General features: G+C 34.2%; 2 protein-coding genes across 2 annotated transcripts in view; one reads left to right on the top strand and one right to left on the bottom strand.

The window, feature by feature from the left end:
- The window catches only part of LOC128218228 (uncharacterized), a 48385-nt gene extending 40263 nt beyond the window's left edge, over nucleotides 1-8122 (bottom strand). The window contains exon 1 of the mRNA XM_052925836.1: nucleotides 8000-8122. The gene's annotated coding sequence lies outside the window, so the exon portion shown is untranslated. The remainder of the gene's footprint in view (nucleotides 1-7999) is intronic.
- Nucleotides 8123-9612: 1490 nt separating this feature from the next.
- LOC128216354 (proton myo-inositol cotransporter-like) lies at nucleotides 9613-11155 on the top strand. Its single transcript, XM_052922913.1, has 3 exons — nucleotides 9613-9859; nucleotides 10467-10619; nucleotides 10929-11155. Exons 1-3 carry the CDS (start codon nucleotides 9613-9615, stop codon nucleotides 11153-11155), a joined length of 627 nt encoding a protein of 208 aa, XP_052778873.1.
- Nucleotides 11156-12945: the final 1790 nt, after the last annotated feature.

Below are 12945 nucleotides of genomic sequence, written 5' to 3' on the forward strand. Positions count from 1 at the left end.
GACTTGAATTCTTATTGTATAAAAAAGGTTACTCAATCTAATACAGAGATACTGGGACTTAAATCCTTATTGTATTAACATAGGTCACTGAATCTATTACAGAGATACTGGGACTTTGATCCTTATTGTAAAAACATAGGTCACTGAATCTATTACAGAGGTACTGGGACTTTAATCCTTATTGTATAAAAATAGGTTACTCAATCTAATACAGAGATACTGGGACTTTAATCCTTATTATATGAAAATAGGTCACTGAATCTATTACAGAGATACTGGGGCTTTGATCCTTATCGTATTAATATAGGTCACTGAATCTTTTACAGAGATACTGGGACTTTAATTCTTATTGTATAGAAATAGGTTACCGAATTTGTTACAGAGATACTGGGACTTTAGTCCTTATTGTATGAACATAGGTCACTGAATCTTTTACAGAGATACTTGGACTTTAATTCTTATTGTATAGAAATAGGTTACCGAATTTATTACAGAGATGCTGGGACTTTAATCCTTATTGTATGAAAATAGGTCACTGAATCTATTACTGAGATACTGGGTCTTTAATCCTTAATGTATGAAAAAAGGTTACTGAATCTATTACAGAGATACTGGGACTTTAATCCTTATTGTATTAACATAGGTCACTGAATATATTACAGAGATACTGGGACTTAAATCCTTATTGTATGAAAATAGGTCACTGAATATATTACAGAAATACTAGGACTTTAATCCTTATTGTATGAATATAGGTTATTGAATCTATTACAGAGATACTGGGACTTTAATCCCTATTGTATGAAAATAGGTCAATGAAAATATTACAGAGATACTGGGACTTTAATCCTTATTGTATGAAAATAGGTCTCTGAATCTATTACAGAGATACTGGGACTTTAATCCTTATTGTATGAAAATAGGTCACTGAATATATTACAGAGATACTGGGACTTAAATCCTTATTATATGAACATAGGTCACTGAATCTATTACAGAGATACTGGGACTTTAATCCTTATTGTATGAACATAGGTCACTGAATCTATTACAGAGATACTGGGACTTAAATCCTTATTGTATGAAAATAGGTCACTGAATATATTACAGAAATACTGGGACTTTAATCCATATTGTATGAACATAGGTCACTGAATCTATTACAAAGATACTGGGACTTTAATCCTTATTGTATAGAAATAGGTTACTCAATCTAATACAGAGATACTGGGACTTTAATCCTTATTATATGAAAATAGGTCACTGAATCTAATACAGAGTTACTGGGACTTTGATCCTTATTGTATGAACATAGGTCACTGAATCTATTACTGAGATACTGGGACTTTAATCCTTATTGTATGAAAATAGGTTACCGAATTTATTACAGAGATACTGGGACTTTAGTCCTTATTGTATGAACATAGGTCACTGAATCTATTACAGAGATACTGGGACTTTATTCCTTATTGTATAGAAATAGGTTTCTCAATCTAATACAGAGATACTGGGACTTTAATCCTTATTATATGAAAATAGGTCACTGAATCTATTACAGAGTTACTGGGACTTTGATCCTTATTGTATGAACATAGGTCACTGAATCTATTACTGAGATACTGGGACTTTAATCCTTATTGTATGAAAATAGGTCACTAAATATATTACAGAAATACTGGGACTTTAATCTTTATTTTATGAAAATAGGTTACTGAATCTTTTACAGAGATACTTGAACTTTAATCCTTATTTTATGAACATAAGTCACTGAATCTATTACAGAGATACTGGGACTTTAATCCTTATTGTATAGAAATAGGTTACTCAATCTTATACATAGATACTGGGACTTTAATCCTTATTATATGAAAATATGTCACTGAATCTATTACAGAGATGCTGGGACTTTGATCCTTATTGTATGAACATAGGTCACTGAATCTTTTACAGAGATACTGGGACTTTAATCCTTATTGTATGAAAATAGGTTACCGAATTTATTACAGACATACTGGGACTTTAGTCCTTATTGTATGAACAAAGGTCACTGAATCTTTTACAGAGATAATGGGACTTTAATCCTTATTGTATGACAATAGGTTACTCAATATAATACAGAGATGCTGGGACTTTAATCCTTATTGTATGAACATAGGTCACTGAATCAATTACAGAGATACTGGGACTTTAATCCTTAATGTATGAACATAGGTCACTGAATCTGTTACAGAGATACTGGGACTTTAATCCTTATTGTATAAAAATAGTTTACTCAATCTAATACAGAGATACTGGGACTTTAATCCTTATTGTATGAAAATAGGTCTCTGAATCTATTACAGAGATACTAGGACTTTAATCCTTATTGTATGAAAATTGGTCACTCAGTCAAATACAGAGATACTGGGACTTTAATCCTTATTGTATGATAATTGGTCACTCAGTCAAATACAGAGATACTGGGACTTATGTAACGAAGAGTTGTCTTAAGCAAAGCGTATTGATTCGTATGAAACCTGATTGGCTAAAAATGTAAGGCAAACACTAAACCTTTTTAGGTGCACTATTTAGGTTCAGTGGACACAAAACGAGTGACGCAAACAAACAAACAAACAAACAAACACCACAAACAGATTATATATACGAATCAAAACAAAAAGCAAAAAACTTTATAATTGAATCGGTGGGAAAGGCGTATCGAACCCTTGATCAGAGTGACCCTTGTTTGATCTCCGCTCGGGGCATTATTATCAATCAGGAATCGTATTTTTTCACGAGTGAAGCCACAAGTTTTTCTATGATCACGATCTTACACGGAAGTAAACAAATTTTCTGTTTATTTAATGCTTATTTTCATTTTATTAGTATTTTAATTTATTTTCTTATTTACACCCGTTTTGAAAAGGATGTTATTGACGCCACTATCCGTGGGACACACCTCACGAAAATTTATAGCCGATGACCCTAGGTAAGGCCAATTTTCCGCTATATTTGGTGTGAAGACAAAACCACCGCATTCACCCGGCACTGCGGGGCCATCTTGTAAAAAAACACGGCCCATTTCCATTTCTAACCCCGGTATACCCCCGAACCTTGGGGGTGGGGGTGGGGGTTACAATTGGTGCACTATAATGGCAGACTTTCGGAAAAATATTGACTGCTACAGTCTAATTCACTAAGACGGTCGCGCCTTATGAATCGTCTGCTAATAAAAATAATAAAATTACTGCTCAATATTACAGCGAACTGTTATCCCGCTATAATGACTGACTATTGGAAAATTAAGAACTTGTTGTCTGCTAATCGGTTGGATCCGAAAGCGTTACGCCGGTGTTAGCTTCAAAAATCCCTCATGTTACTACCTCATTCAAGATGGCGGATTTACAATAAATATATAGTGGGGTCACCGAGTGTATATCGACTGGATGAGCACATTAGACAACACCGGATCAATTATGTTACGCCCAAGCGGCTTCAAAAAATCCCTCATGTTACTACCTAATTCAAGATGGCGGATTTACATTAAATATATAGTGGGTGCATTTCGACTGGATGAGCACATTAGACAACAATCATCTTTTTTCAAGTGTACATGTCACCTAAACCATTGTTAAACGTGACTTAAGCCATAAAAGAAATGTGTCTTTATCACATGACTTCTCAAATGCATCGATAGGGTTGGCTTTAGTTTATCAAAATTGGAAATTAGTTATATTAATATACCATTAGTTTAATTTAAACTTATTTATTTTACAACGACTGTGAAACAAGCAATTGCAACTTATATTAATCACGATTGGAACGATGTTGCGCGAGAGTGTGGTGTTGTGCGGAAAATCGGAGTACCCGGAGGAAACCGACTTGTCCGACTTTGTAACCACAAACCAAACTCGCATGTGTCTAAGCCAGGAATCGAACCCGAGTCGCCGATCATACCATTAATATGTATATAACCATTGGCACTTCAAGAAAAGTTCGTACATATAATAATCTTTAATAACGAATTTTAATTATTTCCTAAACTGTGAAGTTATATACAGGAAAAGTGCAAAAAGTAAGAATATTTAGTTGTTAGGGTAACAGTCACCTTATCTAATAACTGAAATTGATCATACGAAAGGTAGCGCCTTTTGATTTCAAACAAATTTCAATGCCACGTTTTTTTATTGAAATGATTTTCATCTTAAGTATCGGTAATATTACAAAACGTTATTTCATCAAGGTCATACACACAGGTGGCAGTTTCGCACTGAAACCCGACGAAGGAAGTCATACACACATGTTATAGTTCCGCACTTTAACCCAACGGCCGACACACAAGTGGCAGTATCGTACAGTCGTTTGAAAGCCGATGTCATACCTACAGGTGGAAGTATCTTACAGTCGTTTGAAGGCCGATGTCATACACACAGGTAACAGTTTCGCACTTACACCCGATTAAGTGGGTCATAAACACAGGTGGCAGTTTGGAATATTCACCTGATGGCCAAGGTCAAACACTCTTCCATTCTATTCCATTCTATTCTATTCTATTCTATTCTATTCTATTCTATTCTATTCTATTCTATTCTATTCTATTCTATTCTATTCTATTTTAGTCAGATTTAGTCAAATTTGTCCCGTTCTGCCATATTCTAAAAACATTAAAACGGGTCAGTTAATAGTGCTATATGTAATGATTGCCTGTTATAAAACATGAAATAAAATATTTCGCTGAGTAGAATTGAACGTGTGACGTTAACGTTTATGCCTAAAATATGGCAATTCATTTGATTTTAAAGCATGTTTTATCATGTAATGAATTATTTTCAGCTCCGCAAGTGAAAAAATATCAGGGGATACATTGACGCCATATTATGATTTTATACTGAAACGAACAATTATCCTCTATATCTTAGTTTTAAAACTGGTGGTGAAAATGTCATTAAAACTCCTCAAGTATGATGGAGAAATGTGAAGAGCCAAGACGCACTATGACCAATGTTGGCTAAGAGTGGATAATGCAAATTTAGCAAAGTTGAAAATTGGAACATAGCATATGAATTGACCGGTTATCGAAATTGTAACTAGCAAACCTCTTTGGTTGACACTGAGCGACTATTGAAGGAGAATACAATGAAATTTGATATTCAATATTCCAAATTTCCATGTCCACTTCACAGACGATGGATATGAAATAACTCAATATCTGCTTTTATTTCCATCGACTAGCGTGACGATATGAATAAGTTTGCAGATATTAATCGTTCTATTGTCTCGCCAAACAGTAAATCGCACATTAAGTTAGAATACTAATTTACAATGTATCATAGGCCAGTGGCATATGCTTTGTTTTCTGTGATATGGCAAGCCCTTGTTACTCAAAATCAGTTATGAAAAAGAAGGTTTAGAGGTGTTCATACACACACAAATTCACAGATTGCAGTTTAGTCTAACTTCCCTGAATCTTGTTGTCCAAAATGCTTTAAAACAGTTTTAACATTACTGTATTTTGAACCTTTCTTTTACACGCACACGCACACACGCACGCATGCACGTATGCTAGTACGTACGAACACACGCACATACACATATCGTGATAAAATATCACCTTATTGTGAACTTTGAGATAAAATTAAACTTTTGCCTGATGATACATATGCATGTTTATGTAAAAATGCATAGAGTGTGGAGGACTTCATTTGCCCTTATGGGTACTTCATGTCATATAAACGCAGCACTTCAGCTACCCTGGTGGGTATTTAATGTCATATAAACGCAGCACTTCATCTACCCCTGCGGGTATTTCATGTCATATAAACGCAGGATTTCATTTGCTCCTGGGCATATTTCATGTCAAATAAACGCAGCACTTCATTTGTCCCTGAGGATATTTTATGTCATATAAATGCAGCACTTGAGCTACCCCTTAGGGCATTACATGCCATATAAATGCAGCACATAATTTTCCAATATGGGTATTTCATTTGATATAAACGCAGCACTACATTTGCTACTCTGTGTATTTCATGTTATATAAATGCAGAACTTTATTTGCCCCTGTGTGTATTTCATGGCATATAAACGCAGCACTTCGTTTGCCCCTGAGGATTTTTCATGTCATTTAAACGCAGCACTTCATTTGTCCCTTAGGGTTTTTATGTCATTTAAACGCAGCAATTCATCTTCCCCTGGGGGTATTTCGTGTCATATAAACGCAGCACTTCATTTGTCCCTTAGGGTGTTTATGGCATATGAGCGCAGCACTTCATTTATTTCTGGGCATATTTCATGACATATAAACGCAGCATTTTTCCCTGATGGTATTTCATATCATATAAACGCAGGACTTTATTTTCACCTGTGGGTATTTCATGTTATATAGACGCAGCACTGCATTTACCCCGGTGTTTTTTTATGGCATACCAAAGCCGCACTTCGTCTGCCCCTGAGGGTATTTCACGTCATTTAAACGCAGCACTTTGTTTGTCCCTGTAGGTATTTTATGTCATATAAACACAGCACCTCATTTGCCCCTGAGAATATGACTGGGTTTCAGTGACAATTAACGATTGTAAATGTCTGATTTAATTTAGGAGTTGCTTATGATATGATCAATGTTCTACTCAGGAAACAAATATAGTTGTGTTACTATGATACCAAAGTATTATCAAAATGATGAAAAATATATATGAAATAAAGAGTGAAATAAGATCTAGACTTTCTCTTTGCGTCGTTTAGTTCTTTTTGGCTTACACGGTATATATTCAAAATATGAATAAAAAATATGTGATATATGTATAAAAATAACAATAAAACGTCGTGGAATAAAGAAAGAAAACTAAGTTTCATTCACTATATATAAGGACATGTGCAGATGCATAGTTGAAATACAGTGTTATTCATATATATTGCATATAGTTATCCTTTATACCTTATAAATTCATTTGTTGTATAAATTTTATGTCAAATTGTTGTTCTATATGTTTCATCGTAATTTGTTCTGATTATAATGTACATGGTAATATAGGAGGATATAAAGAATCTCTCTATCTGTTTATCAAGCATTTTGAAATGTGTGTAGTTCAAATAGTTTTGTAACTTGACGGTCAAATTCTTTTAAATTTTGTGTTTTAATTAAATAAATAATACATATTCAGAAATTATCAAACTGTTCATAATTTGAAATAATGCCCATTAGGGTTTAACTACCTTAATTATACGTTCTACTTCAAATGAAAAATGCACAATGCACTTGCCAAAACATATTTCAACTGAAGTATCTAGTCTTTCTTTTCACAGACTTTAATTTGAATGTCTGTGTTTTAAATCCTGCCATTTTAACAAACCTTCCACCCAAATTGATTTATTCTGTTATATCTCCATTCAAATCTTCAAATCACATTGGTGAGTATAGACATTGTAGGATCTGCCAATCTTGTGAATCGTTGAATACTGCTGTATTAGGTTTCGTTCTAAACAATTGTATGTATTTTGAATGACTTACGGTTCAAATTTCATGTGCTATTGAAAACTTAATTTGCAAATGTTAAAACCTAAATCAAAACATTCATCAATAATAATATATATGAAATGCTGCATATGGGCATGTCTGATATTGACTTAAAAAGGTTCCCATAGGCAATTATAGCAAATGGGTAACGTCGGGAACCTCCTCTCCTATTAAATAGCTTACTCTTTTAAGATATCAAACATTTTCCTTTCCAATAAAATGTTATGAAAATGCATCGCCTCAATGACATATGACAACAAATATTATTTTATATTTTAATAGTTTCGAACAATTACTTAATTACTTTCATAATGTTTTTTCTTATGTTTTCAAAAAAAAAATTATCAGACATAATCTCGCTATATGGGCAACAAGTTTAAATGTTAAGCGCAATGATTTCGATCATTTATTCCGAGTTTGATATTTAATTTCCCATTTTAAATTAAATTATACAATTCGAAAACATATTTCTAAACACAATCTAATCTAAATGTATAGTATACTTACAAAAGCAATGAGGCAATCTGATAACTATCCAATTCCAGATTTCATTTGGTGTAAACTTTTCGTATCTGCTCAACAAAATTTCTATCACTTAACAGAAAGTAAACATGAATGGACACATCTTTTCAAAACGAAACTAGTAACTTCCTGTTTCGGGGTAGAGATTACCTTTCAGGCTAAGTCATTTTTTGTTTAGCTTTACCTCCCCTTAATAAATGTTTTAAACTGCTTAAAGTATCTTGAGGTAGTAAACAATTATTACACAATTAAGCAATACTAACTACTCTTTGTTTGCAAATTAATTTAGTAAAACGTCATTATCAATCAGTAAAACAAAACGAACTCACATGGCAGTGCTGACTGCTTTTCAAGCTCCGCCTTGTGTGCAATATGAACTAATATGGAACCATCGAATGGTATTCTACAAAAGGCCAATAATAGTTCATTATAAGGTACTTGAAAGGCAGTTATCCGAATAATTGGCCGTTTTACAATATTTCCACATACTTTCACAAACCGGTTTCATTAATTAAGCGCAGGGAAGCTGTGGTTATGTACATCTCGACAAGTACAAGCTGAGAAGTAGAGTAATGTTTCGTGCGTTGAACGGAAAAATCTCTGTTGCAGTCTGATAACTGAGGGAAGAAAGATTGACACAAGGTCATTCACGGATCAAGTATTGGGCAAACATTCATTAGAATTTCCCCATACGATGTAATTATACAAATATCACTTAATTATATATAATTCACTGAGTAGCATTGAAAATCCTATGTAAACATTCACAGCTGTGAGACCATTGCAGATATTAACTAGCCACATGATGATTACGGGCAAACAAATGCTGATGTAGACTTCAATTGACTTTTCTCTTTTGTTACTTAAAGTCGGTTTCAACTGCATTCAGAAGAAGAACATTTCATAAGAGCAAATATTATATGTTATTTTTGCAAATGGCAATTACAGTAAAGAAGTTCTGAGCTAATATTTTAGAAATATAAGTTATCTTCGTTGATACTTCAGTCTGTACAGTTTCCGGTTTACCGGAAATGTCCTACAAAGAGAGCTTTCCATAACAGACACGCATGGGGTCTTGCCATGGCTCTATTTTCCGATTCTGCGACTTGAACAAAGCTTAAAATACCTCTTAACTAAATAATGTATAAGCAAATGCACCTGCTTTGCAAATCGTAACAACTAGGCCATCTTTGGCAAGCTTCGAGATAGACAATTTTGCTGGGCGAGGTGTTTCGATTGCTGCTTAGCGAGCTAACGTCATATTTATTAGAAACCCATACCTTGTGGTACAATTCAGGTTACACAACACCTACATGTACATTATAGATAACAGAGCAAGTATTTCGCATTGTATTAGAAGTCGTGTATTGAAAAATGCGTGCATTTTATTGATTAACACATAGGGGCGCGTATGCATCAACACTATAAAACATAATTATCACGTTTTGGATATTTACGGACATTCAGCGCCGCAAACCATCAATGTGATGGCAATTGTGCCGAGCGTTGTAGATTTTTCAAAATAATCGAATATATCCGAATTCCATTAGTTAGATATTTTATTTCTGTACTGGGAGTTCTTTTTTATTGTTTATTACATGACGTGTAATGACTGTATGATGGACCTCAGTTGCGGTTACTGTTTTGTGGATAATGAGGGCACAGAAATCAGTAACTCATCCTGCCTACCAACTGGAACGGACAACCCCTGGGTTTCCGGGATTGGACAGTGTAACCAACAAACACTCCCGGGGAAGCTGACCTGGGCTTATGACTACTGCCCATCCCCATTTTCCTGGATGCCCATGGTCGGCCTCGTTCTGTACCTCGTCACCTTTGCCCCAGGTCTGCAGATGTTGAGCTTGTCTTTATATACCTAAACACATTTGAGTCATGCTTTGTGCGTCTAAGAGTACATTGTCACCCTTAATCCATGTCTGCAGTTGTTACCTTTGATCTAAGTATGTGTTTACCTACAGTGTCTCTATTGCTCTATGTCTGCATATGTAGGATGTCTTTGGTAAGTAGTCATATGTTGTATAAGTTTGTGTTTACCTTATCACCATATCCAGATCGGCAGATGTTGTATGTCTCTATAAACCTTATTATGCTGTTTGTGTTTGTACATACCTTGTGACTTGAATACCTAAATATACCTTGTCACTATGTACCAGGTCCGCAGATGATGCGTGACTGAAAATATATTTTAAACTGTTCACCACATATGCAGATGTTGTGTGTGTCTGAATAAATCTTGTGAACTGTACACCACATATGCAGATGATGTGTGTGTCTGAATAAATCTTGTGAACTTTACACCACATATACAGATGATGTGTTTGTCCGTATCTACTTTGACACCTGTACACCTGGTCTGCAGATGATGATGATAACCGTATAAGTATGCTTTTTGACACTTATAAAACAGTAATATTTTATGATTTACATGCAGGTATGGGTCCAATGCCATGGACTATCAACTCTGAGATTTACCCTCTCTGGTGTCGTAGTTCAGCTATCTCAGTGGCAACATTCACAAACTGGATCTTCAACCTACTCGTCTCCATCACATTTATAACTCTCACAGAAAACCTCACGCGATTCGGTAACAATGATATCACATTTATGACTCTAACAAAAACACTCATACAATTCAGTAACGATCAAATAACCCAGAAAACTTCCAATGCTTTGGTAAAAAAGATATCACTTTTATAGCTCTCACTGGAAACATCACCGATTTGGTAACAATAATATTTCCATTTAAAAAAATATATCCTTCATATGAAGTGTTACTGAATTTCGTTTGTAAGATAAAGATATACACGTAAATCTATTTGTTTGAGGCTCATGTATGCTGTATGCGAGCCGGGCAGAGTTGAAGGGCTGAATTTTATACAATTTATCATTTCAGGCACTTTTTTGCTGTATGCTGGCCTGACAGTGCTTGGTGCCTTAGTTCTATATATCTGGCTACCGGAAACTAAGGGGAAAAGTCTTGAGGAGGTCGAAGGTCTATTTGCCCAGCCTTGGTGCGGCACTGTTAATGGCGCGGACTACAATACAAAGACGATACAATATGTACACATCCGGGGACTCAATAGAGACGGCCGAGAGTCGGAACTTGACTCACCAGAGTGACATGTCTATCTTTAGTGCGGCACGGTGAAAGCCACGGGCTAAAACAACAAAATAATACAGTATAAATTCGGGAACTTAAAAGAGAGAATTGGAAGCCAGCATGCAACTCACAAGAGTGAGCTGAAGGAAATATAGAAATGTATAAAAACGTTAAATCGATCTGTTAAAATACTTGGATTTTCCATTGAAAGGTTACATCTTAATGAAAAGGTTTTTATTTAGTTTTTATTATTCGTATGATAATAGACAACAACAAATTCCAAATGTGTGTACGATATTTTAAATGTTGACATTATGAATGTGGTTATATATGTATGTAAATATATACAGGAGTGGTCATCTAATCAGAAAATAAATTACCCAGTTAACTCGAATATATAGATGATTTTTATTGATTTCAGTGTAATATCGTATGTTGTGTCACGAGTAATTTAAAATGCGATCTTTTACTGAAATGAACAATTTTCTGTTTCTTAATTCTTATTCAGGAGTGTTATTGATATTATAAATTATTTTTATTAATACCCCTTTTTTGAAAAGAGTGTTTTCTACGCTGCTACCCGTGGCAGGCCCTTCGTGAAAAGTATTGGTAATGACGTAGCTGTCATTGTTTTTCAAAGGGTTAATTGTGTGTTTTTTTTCAAATACACACTGTTTATTTTTAAAGTAGTTCTTCAAGTTGATATTTAAACTCCTAAATTTGCACTGAGATTGTTGTAATATCAAATGAATAAATGTAAAAATATGTTATTGTTAATTGAAATTTATTATTGTTTCATTGCCAAAAAATGTTATTTTATGCTTCAAATGATGTAACGCCTTTATGATGATTTTCAGAAATGTGTGGCTAGTGAAGGAAAATAGTGCATGTACAGTTTATTATATGTGTGTTGTTTTAGACTCCGTTTTCCCTACTTTTCGAAAAGGCCGTGTTCCCTTTTCTATATGTTAAAACCTAATATTGCTATATTGTTTTGTCTTTTACGACTTGTTGGGAAGAAACAAGCAAACAGTGTATAGTATTAAACTGAAAGATGGTAAACAACTTATTAAGTCATTCTCTAAATTCGTTAAATCCTATTTTTCCTGGTTCCTTTTTGTAAACACTGATTTTGTAGATCTTTTTAATCTATTCGTGATCTCTGGTTACCGATTGCCTATTTATCTTAAGAGCTGCATATCTATAGTCAATTCAATCCTTGCCAACAATTTCACTTGGCCTAATGGCTATGAACATTTCAAAACTAACTGTCGTTCAAGGCTAAGTTAATCACAGGTTTGATGAAACAGAAAGACGCCGTTACAAACATTCTTAAGAAAGTTTTAATTTTCTAAAATGAGCTTAAACTGATGTAAAGAAGTGCTTTTTGTCCAACTTATATTGCCAGCACTCCTACTTTTCCCTTTTATTTTGCCATAAAAGCTTATAAATATATTCCCACTTTTCCATGGGATAATAATGGAGAGCTAATAAGTGTATCTTTTCTTATTGGATATTTTCCATAGAACCAGAATGTTATAATATACTAAATTTGATTTAAGGTAAAGTACCATAATGTTTTATTTCTGATTAAAAGGAAGAAGTTCCTTGTCTCCTATTGTTATAATGTTGAGATGTTCCTTTTGTCGATGAAATGCACATGTAGGGGTGTCTCTTTTATCTCTGAATGAGATGTTTCCTTCAACGATGAGCTAAAACATGTTAAGGTTTCTCTTTTGTCACTAAAACTCACTCTGTTTTGATGTCCCCTTTGTTCGAAATATCAGATTTGAGGTGTTGCTAATGTTAA

Source organism: Mya arenaria, chromosome 14 (genome assembly GCF_026914265.1).
Source record: "Mya arenaria isolate MELC-2E11 chromosome 14, ASM2691426v1".
In the NCBI taxonomy this organism is placed as follows: Eukaryota; Metazoa; Mollusca; class Bivalvia; order Myida; family Myidae; genus Mya; species Mya arenaria.

Excerpts from the sequence above, each read along its gene's own strand:
- LOC128216354 (XM_052922913.1), top strand. The coding sequence starts at position 9,613 with ATGACGTGTAATGACTGTATGATGGACCTCAGTTGCGGTTACTGTTTT. Across the intron at positions 9,860-10,466 it reads CCTCGTCACCTTTGCCCCAG|GTATGGGTCCAATGCCATGG; the intron begins GTCTGCAGATGT and ends ATTTACATGCAG. Across the intron at positions 10,620-10,928 it reads AGAAAACCTCACGCGATTCG|GCACTTTTTTGCTGTATGCT; the intron begins GTAACAATGATA and ends TTATCATTTCAG.